The sequence below is a fragment of the Siphateles boraxobius genome, unplaced genomic scaffold (genome assembly GCF_051911475.1).
Source record: "Siphateles boraxobius isolate OS27281-9 unplaced genomic scaffold, OSU_SipBor_1 141, whole genome shotgun sequence".
Lineage (NCBI taxonomy): Eukaryota > Metazoa > Chordata > Actinopteri > Cypriniformes > Leuciscidae > Siphateles > Siphateles boraxobius.
The window spans coordinates 512,501-530,194 of NW_027508746.1; the positions used below are offsets into that span (position 1 = coordinate 512,501).

The following is a 17,694-nucleotide window of genomic DNA, read 5'->3' on the forward strand; positions in this document are numbered from 1 at the left end:
CATGAAAACAGGCCATATATTGTACAACTTAGCTCACCAAAGTGACATCTTCCTCATTAACAATCCTTCATCTTAGTCTCTGACACTCAAGGACTCGATCAAACTGTTGTTCAGCACTGATTTCACCATTATCCCTTGTGCGTAGTAAAGACTAGACCACATTTCACTGGTAAATGTCAGTAAAGCCTCCTCTTTGCGCTCTGCAACACTGGCAACACTGTGAACCTCATTACTCAGTGTTCTTGTCATTGCCAAGATCAGCCACATGACAATCACTCAGTGACGCACTGTCTTCACTGATCCTGAAGCTTGTATCTCTATCCACAGGTGAATTTGCAAAAATGAAACATTGCAAATTGCAATTAGATGAACAAAGCAATAATTTCATATAAGAAATAGATCAATCTGCACTAAATAATAAAATAATAGGCACATTTATAGAAAATTGGGTTGATCATTATTAGACATAAAAAAAAAAGAGCTATACTGAAGAAAACCCTTTTGCCACATATAGGTAGAAAAACTTTAACACTCATAATGCACTGAACATTGTTAATGAAGATGATTATTTGCAATTACTCTGTCTTGATTAATGTCTGTTTTGCTTTGTAGTACTTTTATGTAACCCAAATTGTAATGCTGCATGAAAATGTATTGGAAATTATATACAAAAATTAATAACAATTATGCATGTATACTTGACCTTATAAAAGTAGTATATGTTTATATTAAGTAACTTAGAGTAGAGCATGTTTGTATTAGATAAGAATTGCTTTTAAGAAAAATGTAATGCTGTACATAAGGTATATTTTACAGACGAAGAAACGGAGAACCAAGAGAAAAAGAGCCAAGAAGAGAGCGTGCAGGCTACGTCGGAAACACCTTAAAAGGGTCATGGAAGACTTGGCAGCTCTCCAGTTGATGACAACAGAAGAGAGTTTGACTTCGGCAGTGAACTGTTTGAGTATAAAAGACTGAACAGGCAGATACTGATTTAGCGGTATCTCTCGACGCCAGAAACCCAGCTGATTGTACCTTTGATTTAGACCTTGCTTTATATTGTAACTTTGCTATTAGTTTTGGTTTAACTTTTATTTTTGGAATATTAATAAATAACTATTATACTAATTGCAAGAAATTGTCAACCAGTATTGTTGTTAATAAACCTTGAGCAAGAACAAAACCACAAAGAAGTCTTCTGAACAAGTTGTAAATACCATTTGAACGCTTGTGATTTAGGTCAGATTCGACTTACTCTACCTAACCTGAGGATAATAAATAATAAGGTTAAATGTGTAAGGTTAAAGCACAGACCGTAAAACAACATGTTGCCGTCCAAAGTCACTTTTCTGCTCCGATTGGATAGGCTTGACCAGAGTCAAATACTGCCTTGCTTGAGTAAGAATTACTTCTTAGCAAACTTTTACACTTCGGTTTCCAGTGAAGGATTCAGTGCGCAGTAGGCAGCGGCTAAAGGATGCAAATAATCGTAAATACGGAGAGAACGCCGCAATGGATAATCTAAAAAACCTGTGTTTGTAGACAACATTTCAAATTGAATGACCTCGAACACAGTGTTTTAGGCCAAACGGAGGGGAAAAAGATTTAAGATTAAAGAAACTCCCGTTCTATCAGCTCCGCCTAAAACAAAAAACCATACCATACAGGTAAGAAAGCTGTTGCATAGTTTTTTACCATAGTGCAGTTTAAAGAGTAGACAAAGCACGATATAAATTTTCAGTGATAGACATACTCTTACAAGTACTGTTTTGTTAATAACCCTCTGTCGATCCGACAGTCCATCGGTGGGGATAAAAAAATGTGGAAGTACAATGTGTACTTGAAAGCATCTGTCTAAAGACTGCCAATGAGTTTTGCGTCATGAAAATTAACATGAATTTCTTGTTCCAGAAAACACAGAGAAAAAGTAAACATTGTTAATTTACATATACTACCGACATCGTAACAAAGCGTGTTGAAAATTGGCTAAATCTCACTCTTTAAATAGCACGTTCGTGTTAAATGCATTTTGGGGAAATGCATATAAAAAAGTTTAGAATAATTATAATCTCACACAAAGAGATATCTCTTAAGAGCTAAGATCACTTGTTATCGGGAAGTACGGTCCAGTGTGACTTGCAAACCGATTCAAAGGGTTAATTTCTTCAGTTCCAAATAACAAGGAATTTTTTGGAACTGAAAACAATGGGAAAATGGGAAAAAAATAACAAAGAAGTTCTGATGTGTTTTATTTGATTATTCTGTTGCTAGCCTGTTAAAAATGTGGCTCTGTTAAATGCTGAAATGACATAAAGCTCTTATATCAAACCTATGTTTGTGTGCGAAGGATTACCACAACAATAAAGAGGATTTACCATTCGCATGTCAAAGGATGGAAATGGACAAATGACATCTGTCAATGAATTGTTTGTTTGTGTTTTACACATAATTTGTGCAAAATCACAAGGATTAAGCATCCACACAGAAATATTGGTGTGCACTCCTCCACAAACACAAGTGTACATAAACACAGTCTAGCGATTTAATCTATCACAGTGTTTACACTGTAGATGAGAGGCATGAGTAGAGCGCTCAGCAAGCTATTTCTGCAGCATGTGAGCACAAACACATTTTCAGAGATTTGGTCAAAAAAATCTATGACAATGCTATAAAAAAATATGGGAGTGAATCTCAGGAAACCTGTCAAGAACACATTTCGCTCTTATTTCAACCCCCCAAAAAAGAGGAAGCAAGAAGGAAATTACATTGAGAAAAAGACGGTTGGAAAAAGCTTATTTTAGAACCATGAAGAATTAGAATTACACATTTTGAGGTAAATGCATAGATTATTTTAAGTTATACTTAATGTGCCCATAGACTTCATTTTTTTAAATCAAGATAATTTAAGCGTCACGGTGGGTGGCTGTAATAAAATGCACAATGACCCTTCCTCCCTAAAGACCTCACGCCAAAAATGACAGGGAGGGTGTCCTGGAATCGTGGCAGGTGATAGGCAAGTGAACAAGGTGAAAAGGGCTGGCTAGCTACCTTCAGGATGGTACCAGTAGTACAGGAGACCACGGAGACTTGGGGGGTTAATAAGCAGACTCAGGGGCTGGAGCCGACAGTGGAGCGGTCTTAGGGGCTGGAGCCGACACTGGAACGGACTCAGGGGCTGTAGCCGACACTGGAGCGGTCTCAGGGGCTGGAGCCAACAGTGGAGCGGACTCAGAGGCTGGAGCCGACACTGGAGCGGTCTCAGGGGCAGGAGCCGACACTGGAGCGGACTCAGAGGCTGGAGCCGACACTGGAGCGGTCTCAGGGGCTGGAGCCGACACTGGAGCGGACTCAGGGGCTGGAGCCGACACTGGAGCGGTCTCAGGGGCTGGAGCCGACACTGAAGCGGACTCAGGGGCTGGAGCCGACACTGGAGCGGTCTCAGGGGCTGGAGCCGACACTGGAGCGGTCTCAGGGGCTGGAGCCGACACTGGAGCGGACTCAGGGGCTGGAGCCGACACTGGAGCGGTCTCAGGGGCTGGAGCCGACACTGAAGCGGACTCAGGGGCTGGAGCCGACACTGGAGCGATCTCAGGGGCTGGAGCCGACACTGGAGCGGACTCAGGGGCTGGAGCCGACACTGGAGTGGACTCAGGGGGCTGGAGCCGACACTGGAACGGTCTCAGGGGCTGGAGCCAACACTGGAGCAGTCGGACTCAGGGGCTGGAGCCGACACTGGAGCAGTCGGACTCAGGGGCTGGAGCCGACACTGGAGCGGTCAGACTCAGGGGCTGGAGCCGACACTGGAGCAGTCTCAAGGGGCTGGAGCCGACACTGGAGCGGTCTCAGGGGCTGGAGCCGACACTGGAGCGGTCTCAGGGGCTGGAGCCGACAGTGGAGCGGTCTTAGGGGCTGGAGCCGACACTGGAACGGACTCAGGGGCTGTAGCCGACACTGGAGCGGTCTCAGGGGCTGGAGCCAACAGTGGAGGGGACTCAGGGGCTGGAGCCGACACTGGAGCGGTCTCAGGAGCAGGAGCCGACACTGGAGCGGACTCAGAGGCTGTAGCCGACACTGGAGCGGTCTCAGGGGCTGGAGCCGACACTGGAGCGGACTCAGGGGCTGGAGCCGACACTGGAGCGGTCTCAGGGGCTGGAGCCGACACTGAAGCGGACTCAGGGGCTGGAGCCGACACTGGAGCGATCTCAGGGGCTGGAGCCGACACTGGAGCGGACTCAGGGGCTGGAGCCGACACTGGAGTGGACTCAGGGGGCTGGAGCCGACACTGGAGCGGTCTCAGGGGCTGGAACCGACACTGGAGCAGTCGGACTCAGGGGCTGGAGCCGACACTGGAGCAGTCGGACTCAGGGGCTGGAGCCGACACTGGAGCGGTCAGACTCAGGGGCTGGAGCCAACACTGGAGCAGTCTCAAGGGGCTGGAGCCGACACTGGAGCGGTCTCAGGGGCTGGAGCCGACACTGGAGCGGTCTCAGGGGCTGGAGCCGACACTGGAGCGGACTCAGGGGCTGGAGCCGACACTGGAGCGGTCTCAGGGGCTTGAGCCGACACTGGAGCGGACTCAGGGGCTGGAGCGGACACTGGAGCGGATTCAGGGGCTGGAGCCGACACTGGAGCGGACTCAGGGGCTTGAGCCGACACTGGAGCGGACTCAGGGGCTGGAGCAGACACTGGAGCGGACTCAGGGGCTGGAGCCGACACTGGAGCGGTCTCAGGGGCTGGAGCCGACACTGGAGCGGTCTCAGGGGCTGGAGCCGACACTTGAGCGGTCTCAGGGGCTGGAGCCGACACTGGAGCGGACTCAGGGGCTGGAGCCGACACTCAGGGTATCTGCACACTTTTTAAAGTCAAATTTAAGGCTTTTTAAGAACTTTTTAAGACCTGAAGAAATCAAAATTAATACCTTACATTAGGGTTGCGCAATATTGACAAAAATATGTCTCAATATTTTCAAAGTTTTGTTGATAATTAGATGATAATTATATTGTGTTTGGTACTGGTACCATGGCTGGTTTAGGCCTGTTGTTGACAGCTGACTCACGAAGATATATATATTTTTCATATTCTATGCAGTAGTCAGTTCACAGCAGTGAAACAAATAATTTTTTTTTATTAAAGGACAATATTTGCAACCTTAAATTGAGTTCCAGGGGCATTTTCAACCATATATGGACTTTTTTTTTTTACTTAGAGGTATGCATCACCTTTTATGTTAAATTCTAACATTCAAATTAAATTATATTAGAATAATAACACAATACCACTGTTACCAGTTAAATTAAATCATTAAATCAAAATCCATCTTTGCAGTGCAGAGGAGACACAGAAGCAGCATCAGAACAGGCATTAATATATTTACACTCCATTTACAATTGCATAAATAAAGCTATGAGATATTCAATTCTTTAATTCTTAATTCAATATTCAAATATGAACTTATTTCTAATTGTAACATTTTAATTACAGGGTACTTTCAATGTGAAACTAAACCCGCCAGTAGGTGGCGGCAAGTCACTGTCTCAGGGGGTCATTCATTCAACCGATTTGTTCAAACGGCTGATTCATTCAGGAAGTGCAAGTGATTGTTCATTGAATCGTTAAAATGATTCATTCAAAACGCGGATTTCAGTCAAGAAATCATCGCTGTCTTTTGCATTAAGACTCTGCTACGGTTTCATTTTGAAATTCTCGTCAGCGAAATAAAGGGAAAACAAACAATATTGACAATGTTGTTTATAAAATGTAACTCACAATGTTAATTTAAGTTAACTGTTATATCAAATAAATATCATATTTGCTATTGTGCACGGGAAAACAGCCCTCTTGCTGATGTAATATTGTAATATTGTATGATAACAACATATGATAAAATACAAAAACGTTATACGTCTATTAGGGAAAATACCTATAACTGCACTGACACATTACGCAGTGAAAGCAAGCATGAGAGACGATGCGATGTCAGCTCGCAATGCGCCCTCGTACATAGTTACAATAAAACAATGATTACAATATCATAATAGACAATACACATCGCACACCACTACACACATAAAGAATGAACTTACAATTGAACTGAAATTAACCAGCTTTCCTCTCCTTCTCTCCTACTGTTTCGCGTGCAGGAGACAGACGTAATGCTGGCGCGAATGTGACGCGAAATGTCACGTGAACAAGCAAATCCACAAAGAACGAATAATAAGTAAAAAAGTATGCTAATTAGATAGTTTTAATTTTGAAAACATTTAGATATGTCTAAGTCAAATTTCCATCGAAAATTTAAGACCTTTCATAAGCAAAAATAAGAATTTTTAAGACTTTTTATGGCCTTAAATTTTTAAAATCTAATTTAAGACTTTTTAAGGACCCGCGGACACCCTGGACACTGGAGCGGACTCAGGGGCTGGAGCCGACACTGGAGCGGACTCAGGGGCTGGAGCTGACACTGGAGCGGACTCAGGGGCTGGAGCCGACACTGGAGAGGACTCAGGGGCAGGAGCCGACACTGGAGAGGACTCAGGGGCAGGAGCCGACACTGGAGAGGACTCAGGGGCAGGAGCCGACACTGGAACGGACTCAGGGGCTGGAGCCGACACTGGAGAGGACTCAGGGGCTGGAGCCGACATTGGAGAGGACTCAGAGGCAGGAGACGACACTGGAGCGGACTCAGGGGCTGGAGCCGACACTGGAGAGGACTCAGGGGCTGGAGCCAACAGTGGAGCGGACTCAGGGGCTGGAGCCGACACTGGAGAGGACTCAGGGGCTGGAGCCAACACTGGAGAGGACTCAGGGGCTGGAGCCAACAGTGGAGCGGACTCAGGGGCTGGAGCCGACACTGGAGAGGACTCAGGGGCAGGAGCCGACACTGGAGCGGACTCAGGGGCTGGAGCCGACACTGGAGCGGACTCAGGGGCTGGAGCCGACACTGGAGCGGGCTCAGGGGCTGGAGCCGACACTGGAGCGGGCTCAGGGGCTGGAGCCGACACTGGAGCGGTCTCAGGGGCTGGAGCCGACACTGGAGCGGACTCAGAGGCAGGAGCCGACACTGGAGCGGACTCAGGGGCTGGAGCCGACACTGGAGCGGTCTCAGGGGCAGGAGTCGACACTGGAGCGGACTCAGGGGTTGGAGCTGAAACTGGAGAGGACTCAGGGGCAGGAGCCGACACTGGAGCGAACTCAGGGGCTGGAGCCGACACTGGAGCGGACTCAGGGGCTGGAGCCGACACTGGAGCGGACTCAGGGGCTGGAGCCGACACTGGAGCGGACTCAGGGGCTGGAGCCGACACTGGAGCGGACTCAGGGGCTGGAGCCGACACTGGAGCGGTCTCAGGGGCTGGAGCCGACACTGGAGCGGTCTCAGGGGCTTGAGCCGACACTGGAGCGGACTCAGGGGTTGGAGCTGAAACTGGACTGAGGGGTGGAGTAGATGTGTGTGTGGCCAGACATTTATTATTTAAATGCATCCATTATTGAATCTTTGTTTTAGGTCCTGGATTCTATCACAGTGCGTGGCAGTAAGAAAGCACACGATGATGAAGATACTAAAATAGATCTTTAACCCAAGAATTAAAACAATAAACAGGAGAGTAACAGAGAAACACAACCACATACACACTGAAGTCAAACAATCCAGGACGAAGAACTGTCAGGAATTGAGGGCTTAAGTACAAGGGCAAAGAAAGGACCTAACGAGATAATAAACAAGGGACAGGTGAATAGGATGAATCAATGAAGCACATGGGAAAACTATGATGCGAGGAAATAGCTGTTCTTCCTGTTGAATAAAGTGTCATATAAACGAGTGTCCCGTTATTTAAAAATTCTCCTTTCACTGCATCTGTGAAGTGGAGCAGCAGAACAACGTCCCACCAGTCCTTGGTTCAGACTCCCATCCACAGATGACTGGTTTTGGGCATTTTTACTGCGCGATAAATATAAGCAGCACGACACAACGGTTCATATGCTCATTGTCTCCAAATGATGACCAGAAATGGATAAAAAATTAAATCTGCTGTTTAAAACAAATAAAGAACCAATGTAGGAGAATAGTTATTAGGCACAAACAGCTGTAAACTCTGTATAAAAAAAATACAAAAAATCTATTCCGATTTGAAGCTTGTGACATATATATGCGCACATCAACCCGATCACATGTTTAGTGTTCATGTAAACACAACATTTAGATTCATTAATTTGGAATGAATTCAGTCCGATTGAAACAGAAGTTCTGCATGTAAACGTAGCCATTGTTGACTTTACTATTGCAAATGACTGTAATAAAAATAGGTATCAAAAGACATTATTAATTTTAATATATACTGAGCATAAAACCTTTGATAATGGATGGATGGATGTAATTGCAGTCTCATGAAATAATGTAGAATGATAGAGATGGTGTATACAGTCATCCAGACATTAACAAAAAATAAACTTCTTCAGAGAGATCAAAGATCCCAAACAGTCTGTCAGTGTTTTAATTAGCATGTTATTCCATATTTATTTGACCACAGGATCCTGCCAATCAATCATAATCAAGTATTCCAGACAGCCGTGCAATAATATCCCCAAAAAAACGGCCCACAAAAGGCTCCAGTGAGAATGACCCATGTGAAGAGCATTACATAAGCAGGAGTCAAGACAGATCTGTGGGATTGGTACACAGGAGTGAGAGAGAGAGAGAGAGAGAGAGAGAGAGAGATGAGTGAAATGGTGCGGATGCTATTAATGCAGTTTTAATCTGCATTTTAAGCCCTCTAGCAGATTAAAGCAGTTTCACTTCATCCACTGCAGCACGTCAAGACCCACAAAATGTTCCTTTAAATTTTATCTTGTAATGCAGTTTCATCTGACCTCAAATCAGCTTATCTATCAATATTCAGCTCTTTCAGATGAAAATGTGGGCGAGGACGAGGAGAAGGGTACCAAACACATGTGTGTTACACACACACACACACGCTTCTCAGCCTCACAGCACAACGTGTTACAGTTCAGGTTTAAAAATATCTCAGCAGCCTCATTCAAATTCAGCTCCTCGTCCACATGCCTCTCTCAGGAGGTTTTCTTGATGGTTTTATGTTGCAAGATACTCTTAAAGGTTGTATCAGTGATTTCAGGCACAAAAATAAATTTCTAATCTTTCTTAACGATCCGCTAGCTGCCCGCCCCATAAGCATGCCGTCAAAAAAACTCGTCTCTGTAGGCAGCGTAGGCTCTGAGATCTGCACACAAAAACAAATGGGACAACCACCACTCAAAACCAAAATAAAGTCTTCCAACCAATCACTGACAGGGGCGGGTGTTGTGAGGTTTTGCACTCGTGCACGGCTGGACACGAAATCGGAGCAACACCCGCCCCTGTCAGTGATTGGTTGGAACACTGTTTATTTTGGTTTTGAGAGGTGGTTGTACCCATTTGTTTTTGTGTGCAGATCTCAGAGCCTACGCTGCCTACAGAGACTCGGTTTTGGGACAGCATGCTTATGGGGCGGGCAGCTAGCGGATCGTTAGGAAAGATTAGACATTTATTTTTGGGCCAGAAATCACTGATACAACCTTTAAGATACAAGTTACATTTTTCAAGGATGGGAATGGTTCATGTCAAATAGGTAATAGGTTTCATTTTCTTGTGTCCGAGCATTGTAGAAGTGGATGTACAGTAGTATGATGACTAAGATGGGTGGAGTTAGAATATTCAACTGTACCCTAACCCAACCCATCCAACCCTACCCTACTCTATCCCTCCACCATTAAACATCCAGAGAGGTGGAGCTGGACGTCATGTGACGCTGCAGTGAGCACCTCTTGATTTGACAGGGTGTCAATGACTGACACTTGGCGTCAAACTTGGGAGCCTCAATCACATCTGATACTTTAAGAAAAGGCAAATGAAAATTGGCGAGTGGATTTGCTTCCCCCAGACATACGAGTAAAAATAGGAGATGATGTGCATCCACTGATTCAGATTTGAAACAAACATATTAGGTAAAAGAGAATCATACTCATCTTTTTAATCTTTTTAATTCTCTTTTAATGTAAAAGAGAATCATACTCATCTTTTTAATCTAAGTAAATTCTTTGTTTAAAAAACAATGAGAAATGAAGATAAATTAATGCCGGGGGAAAATTAGTGTTGATGGGTAATCTCCTAAGTGCCTTTCATATAATGACATAACGTAACATACTCATTTTCCACTAGATATTTTCCTCTACATCTCATCAGCAATTTCGATTTTGGCACGCTCTGCAGCAGCTGACCACTAGGAGTAGATATACGGGTCCTTGTCAAAAAATTAGCATATTGTGATAAAGTTAATTATTTTCCATAATGTAATGATAAAAATTAAACTTTCATATATTTTAGATTCATTGCACACCAACTGAAATATTTCAGGTCTTTTATTGTTTTAATACTGATGATTTTGGCATACAGCTCATGAAAACCCAAAATTCCTATCTCAAAAAATTAGCATATTTCATCCGACCAATAAAAGAAGTGTTTTTAATACAAAAAAAATGTCAACCTTCAAATAATTATGTTCAGTTATGCACTCATTAGTCAATACTTGGTCGGGAATCCTTTTGCAGAAATGACTGCTTCAATGCGGCGTGGCATGGAGGCAATCAGCCTGTGGCACTGCTGAGGTGTTATGGAGGCCCAGGATGCTTCGATAGTGGCCTTAAGCTCATCCAGAGTGTTGGGTCTTGCATCTCTCAACTTTCTCTTCACAATATCCCACAGATTCTCTATGGGGTTCAGGTCAGGAGAGTTGGCAGGCCAATTGAGCACAGTAATACCATGGTCAGTAAACCATTTGCCAGTGGTTTTGGCACTGTGAGCAGGTGCCAGGTCGTGCTGAAAAATGAAATCTTCATTTACATAAAGCTTTTCAGCAGATGGAAGCATGAAGTGCTCCAAAATCTCCTGATAGCTAGCTGCATTGACCCTGCCCTTGATAAAACACAGTGGACCAACACCAGCAGCTGACATGGCACCCCAGACCATCACTGACTGTGGGTACTTGACACTGGACTTCAGGCATTTCCTTCTCCCCAGTCTTCCTCCAGACTCTGGCACCTTGATTTCCGAATGACATGCAAAATTTGCTTTCATCCGAAAAAAGTACTTTGGACCACTGAGCAACAGTCCAGTGCTGCTTCTCTGTAACCCAGGTCAGGCGCTTCTGCCGCTGTTTCTGGTTCAAAAGTGGCTTGACCTGGGGAATGCGGCACCTGTGGCCCATTTCCTGCACACGCCTGTGCACGGTGGCTCTGGATGTTTCTACTCCAGACTCAGTCCACTGCTTCCGCAGGTCCCCAAGGTCTGGAATCGGTCCTTCTCCACAATCTTCCTCAGGGTCCGGTCACCTCTTCTCGTTGTGCAGCGTTTTTTGCCACACTTTTTCCTTCCCACAGACTTCCCACTGAGGTGCCTTGATACAGCACTCTGGGAACAGCCTATTTGTTCAGAAATGTCTTTCTGTGTCTTACCCTCTTGCTTGAGGGTGTCAATGATGGCCTTCTGGACAGCAGTCAGGTCGGCAGTCTTTCCCATGATTGCGGTTTTGAGTAATGAAACAGGCTGGGAGTTTTTAAAAGCCTCAGGAATCTTTTGCAGGTGTTTAGAGTTAATTAGTTGATTCAGATGATGAGGTTAATAGCTCGTTTAGAGAACCTTTTCATGATATGCTAATTTTTTGAGATATGAATTTTGGGTTTTCATGAGCTGTATGCCAAAATCATCAGTATTAAAACAATAAAAGACCTGAAATATTTCAGTTGGTGTGCAATGAATCTAAAATATATGAAAGTTTAATTTTTATCATTACATTATGGAAAATAATGAACTTAATCACAATATGCAAATTTTTTGAGAAGGACCTGTACAGTGAAGTGACATCACTGCCAAATTCAAACTGTGCTTTCGCGCTATGGCTGGCCGCTGAGCTAAAGAGGGACTTTCAGCGCTGCCGCTGGTCATACCGTATATCACTTATTCAGTGCTTTTAACCACATAATGTTTATTTTAGGTTTCAGACATTTAAATACATATAATTTATAGTAAAACAATACATTTATAGGTTGTAAAATACACAATGGTGTCTATGGAAGCAGCAATAACAATTCATTCAAATGTATTTGCCGAGGTGTTTTATTCATATCAGATAGTAACTATAAAGTTTACTCTATTCTTCTCCCAGTTCACCGGGCACTTACTTTCATGTATGTCGGGAGAAACTGATGAATTCATTCACGTGCTGTAATAAATCCAACAGACAGGAATCTCTGAACTGAATCTCTAATCTCACGTTACAGATCAAGATAAGGTTTTTTAAACGACAAATCAAACTCTGATCGCGATGCCCTCAACATAGTGATGTCTGTCAGCCATCGCAATAGATGATTGCATCGTCCATCGGCCAAATCCTATTATTTATCAAAAAGATGGAATTAGAAATAAAGGCCTGCCTCTAATAAAAGCCTGCTTCAAATAAAAGCCGGTTACCTTCTGGAGTTCAGGTAAATAAAGGCCCCGGTCTTTATTTGAGGAATTACGGTATACGGTATATATATATATATATTTTTTTTTTTAAATGACCTATCGTTTCGCGAGATAAGACTCTCCTCCTCAGCTGCGATTGTGCACAGCCGCTGAAGCACTTCAAATACCTTTGAAACTGCATTGATTTGGACTTCAAATCGTTGGTTGTCATTGAAGTCCATTATTCGAAAAAAAATACAGAAATGTTTTCCTCAAAAAACTTAATTTCTCTTCCACTGAGGAAAGAAAGACATGGATATCTTGGATGGCATTGGGCTGAGTAAATTATTAGGAAATCTTAATTTTGAGGTGAACTAATCCTTTAAGACAAACAATGTGTAAATTCATAAGTCGACAGCATTGCTGAGTATTTTCTCCTTAAAACTGCAGTGAACCAAAGACAGTCTCAAAAACACGGTTTGAAATCGCTGGTGTTTCTGACGTCACAAACTACCTTGTAACCAATCAGATCAACGTGTGATCGTCAACGAGTGGATCTCTGAGTGAGTGAGTGAGTGAGTGAGTGGAGGCGGGGCTCGTTTGCATATTCATAGAACCGCAAATACTATATGAGGCAAGGGTGTCGAGTTACATTCAATCTATTTTAAGGCATGAAGAATTATTTTTCAAGAAAAAAAAATTAAATATGTAATTTTGGTGATCAAAGGTGATTTACAACAGGGGGACTTTAAGTCTAGTATTATTTATCTAATTAAGTGTTGTTATCAAGGTCTACCTGGGCAGAAATTTCAGCTGAGCACTGAAGGTGGATTTGGCCTGGATAAATCCTGTTTTAGGTAGGATAGACATGTGGTTCCTCATCTCTTTACACACCTTGAATGTCAATCTGAGAGCTGAGCTGGCCCTGAAAAATGAAAAAACACCACCAAATATTCATATTCTCAAAAGTTAGAAAAACAGACTGAAAGAGAAGACACTGGTTAAACAGAAAGAACCAATATAATCATATCTGAAAGAGGACTCATTCTCAATTTAAAGTCAAACACAATTACACTGCATTGTACAATGTTATATCCATGTATGTGTGTGTGTAATCCCAACCAAACATTCTCAGCAACACAGAGCATTAAAGCACAACCAGAAAAAATATAAAATATGAGAAGCAAATGAGATTTGTGTATGCCACTCATTCAGCTCCACATCAGCAGGTCTGTGAAATATGCAGTACCCCACTATCTATATGGATCTAGAACAGATGACCCATTTTCCCCAATGTTGCCTGCAGCAAGAAGCTTCCAGAACAGCAGATATGGTGGAATCAATGAGATCATCCTGGGAATTCTTTAAATAATCAGACTATGCAGAGTGTGAAATAAAGGGCCTGAAAAAAGATAAAACACCAGCAAATATTTACATTCTTTTACTGGCATCTGCAGTAACGATTGCTTTACAGTAGGGGTGTAACGATACCCTTGTGTCAAGATCCGATACATATCACAATACTAAACTCACGATACGATATTACTGAAATACTCCAAGACATATGAAAAAAGGTTAACAAAATTTTTACAGTTGATTAAAATGCTAAATTTGATATTACATTATGTGTGTAAGTGGATAGGCTTGGACTTGGTGCTGAAACCCAACGCACAGGACAATAGAGACACCAGAATAAACATATGCATGATTCTGAAACGGAAAATACAGAATTATTTTAGATGAATATGTTTGCGCTCTGTCACTGACTGGATATATTTAAAATAATGTAGCCACTATTTACTGGTAACATCAGACATCTGGCATTATCAGGAGCCACAAATATTCCCCAATTGCATTATTATACATTATTCAACATTACATATAGCAGTTTATTAATATTTTTACATTTTCTCACACAGTAATTTTTATTTTGGGTGAACTATCCACGATACATATTGTTGCATTTTTGTATTGATATATATTGTGACACAATATATTGTTACACCCCTACTTTGCAGACATTAAGTCCTACAAATTCATGTCCTCCTACTGATAGACGGCACAACAGGTCTTCTTAAGTCAAGGTTTTGTCTGTCAGTCAGGTTGGGAATCCCTACAGAAAACAGCTGCTCTGTGACTCTGCGCTTCTTTAGTAGTCTACCAGCAATAGAATTCAATGGAATTCAATAAAAATCTAACTGGTGCAATTCACCTGCTTTGAACTTCGATGCTGTCCTGATAAAGACGATCATACATGCAGATTTTCAGGTCAATATTTGGCTTGGTCACCCACACAGGTGCGCTCTCGGACACCCCACAAACTGAAACCACAATCTATGCATTCAGAAAACAAGGAGAAAATCAAGTTAATATTTTGAGCTGTTAAAGCAAATATAAAGTATGTAAATATATTTAAAGAAATGATAATTATGTGAAAACTCTACCGGTTCACAACCAGGTTGAGAAAATAGGATTTGGAAATCCAGTTTTGCCTCTCCTGGAATGGTTGGTGTGAAGATGATGGGTATCCTGACACTCATAAATGGGCCAACATCACCTTCATAAGGCTGTAAAGAGAACACCTGTCTGTTACACTGCCATTTAAAGTGGTTAAAATCCAGCTTTTAATGTTGTTTATATGTCTATGTGGTGTTTTTAATATGCTTTAAGACAAACCATGTGTAAATATTTTACAAATATTCTGACTTAAATATACAGAGATAACAAGGGAACTAAATGAACAATAACTAAGGAAACTAAGCAGAAAACAGAACTCAGTCTAATCGGGACAGGGAACACAGTTAAAACAAAACCAAAACACTATCAAAACTAAACAGACAGAGATCGTTACACTAGCAAAGCTGCTTCAGTTTGATATGTTTTTTCTTAGATATTCTGTCCTTAGATAGATTCCTTTAGATATTCTTCATTGAGTTAATAAATGTTAGATAAGTAATAAATGTGTCTGCAAAAATAAAAAAAATAAAAAAATCAGAACCAGACTCGATTTTTTGATTTTCTTGATTTGCTTTCTTAAAAGTGTGTAAACAGGTCAATGTGTTCATACCTCCTCGAAGCTAAACTCAGTAGGCTCCACTTTAGTATCCACTGATCCTGGATCAGCTGTCAAAACCTCATCAGGACTGTGACTGCTGACAGGAGACACTATTAAACAGAATTTACTATTAAAAGAGAAGTACAAAGTGTAAACGTGTACATTACATACACATACATGTCACATACATTTCTATTTATAAAAACAAGTCAATTGTCAAAGCTAAGGAGCTTGAAAAGTGGTATATCTTTATTTCTCATTAGACTAAACTATTTCCATCAGTACTTTTCAAATGTAATAAAATATAAGCATGTTTTATATTCGCCATTTCTATCGACTTCTCAGTCAAAATGGTGTCTTAAAAGCTGGTGTAACTATGCTGACTATGTTTTGGAAACTGGATGTAGAAGGGATCAAGTCCTTGTTCAAAGAGCCTAGTAAAAACCCAGGTCTTATTTGAAATGAAATAGTCATGTCAACACTAAGTTCATGTTGGCAAAGTCATTGTTTTTACATGTTTGCAACTGATATTACAAATTTCAAATGTATTACTGAAAAAGCACTGTAGCACAGGAGAAAAACATTGTGTTACCTGGTCCGAGGTCAATGTGAGTCTTCTCTATGCCTGATGGGATTTCTGCTGTGTTCTCTGTGTTCAGACTGGCCATCTCTAAACTACCGCTTTTACCAGAAGCCTGGGCAGAAAGATTGACCAAACTCTTAACAGCTCAAACACCTGCTCTTTGCACAACTGTTAAAGTTCCCTGTGATGAAAATCCAGCTTTAAATGTAGTTTATGTGTCTATGTTGTGTTGTTAATATGCTTTAAGACAAACCATGTGTAAATTCATAAGTCGACAGCATTGCTGAGTATTTTCTCCTTAAAACTGCAGTGAACCAAAGACAGTCTCAAAAACACGGTTTGAAATCGCTGGTGTTTCTGACGTCACAAACTACCTTGTAACCAATCAGATCAACGTGTGATCGTCAACGAGTGGATCTGAGCTGAGTGATTGAGTGGAGGCGGGGCTCATTTGCATATTCACAGATGCATATAGAACCGCAAATACTAAGTAAGGCAAGGGTGTCCTGATGCATTCAAGATACTTTAAGGCATGAAGATTCTTTTTCAAGGAACAAACTTTTAAGGATTCACTCTATCATAACCAGAATAACTAGATACCAAACCACAGGACTATCTCCCTCACTCAGTTCACTTACTGGAGGAGTCAGTCAGTAGTGGTATCAGTGTTATACAGTCAGTGGTATCAGTGGTATCAGTGTTATACAGTCAGTGGTATCAGTGTTATACAGTCAGTGGTATCAGTGTTATACAGTCAGTGGTATCAGTGTTATACAGTCAGTGGTATCAGTGGTATCAGTGTTATACAGTCAGTGGTATCAGTGTTATACAGTCAGTGGTATCAGTGGTATCAGTGTTATACAGTCAGTGGTATCAGTGGTATCAGTGTTATACAGTCAGTGGTATCAGTGTTATACAGTCAGTGGTATCAGTGTTATACAGTTAGTGGTATCAGTGGTATCAGTGTTATACAGTCAGTGATATCATTGTTATACAGTCAGTGGTATCCGTGTTATTCACCAGTGAGCTCGTAAAGGTTTGCTGAAGGGGACCGGTGGAGACGGGGGTCAGCGTGTAACGAGTGCCGAGGGCCCCTCTGTTGGTCATGGTGATCACTCGTGAAACTGTCTGTCCAACCACATGAGTGCCAAAGTCCACAAGAAAGTGATCAACAACCATCTGGGAAAAAAGGGAAATAATGGGATTTCAAGAAAATACATTAACTAAAAAAAAAAAAAAAAGTAATTTACCATGCAAAAACTCCTACCTCACACTTTTTCTTGGAGCACTTGATAGCCACAGAAAAAGGGCCAGTAGCCGACTGAAAGTGAATCACACCATCCAAATCCACATCGAGCTACAACAAATATAGATAATTTATTACTGTGGAGCTTCCCAAGATTAATTTCATAATATTTAGAGTAAGAGGGGAAAAAAACATTGTAGAACAGGAGATGAAGATCATCTACTTCATTTCTTGGTTTACAAGATGTAAAAATGTGTCCTGTAAAGGAAGTCAACTGGGATTAAAAGAAAAGTGTGTTTGGTTCTAAAGTTAGCACT

General features: G+C 42.1%; 1 protein-coding gene across 1 annotated transcript in view; it reads right to left on the minus strand.

The window, feature by feature from the left end:
- Nucleotides 1-17,694, minus strand: part of cfap74 (cilia and flagella associated protein 74) — a 99,460-nt gene that overhangs the window by 44,060 nt on the left and 37,706 nt on the right. Inside the window, exons 16-22 of the mRNA XM_077230293.1 lie at nucleotides 17,399-17,488; nucleotides 17,152-17,310; nucleotides 16,141-16,243; nucleotides 15,561-15,658; nucleotides 14,938-15,060; nucleotides 14,706-14,827; nucleotides 13,290-13,418 (exon numbers count right to left, since the gene is read on the minus strand). Of these exons, the coding sequence (XP_077086408.1) occupies nucleotides 13,290-13,418; nucleotides 14,706-14,827; nucleotides 14,938-15,060; nucleotides 15,561-15,658; nucleotides 16,141-16,243; nucleotides 17,152-17,310; nucleotides 17,399-17,488 (824 nt within the window). The remainder of the gene's footprint in view (nucleotides 1-13,289; nucleotides 13,419-14,705; nucleotides 14,828-14,937; nucleotides 15,061-15,560; nucleotides 15,659-16,140; nucleotides 16,244-17,151; nucleotides 17,311-17,398; nucleotides 17,489-17,694) is intronic.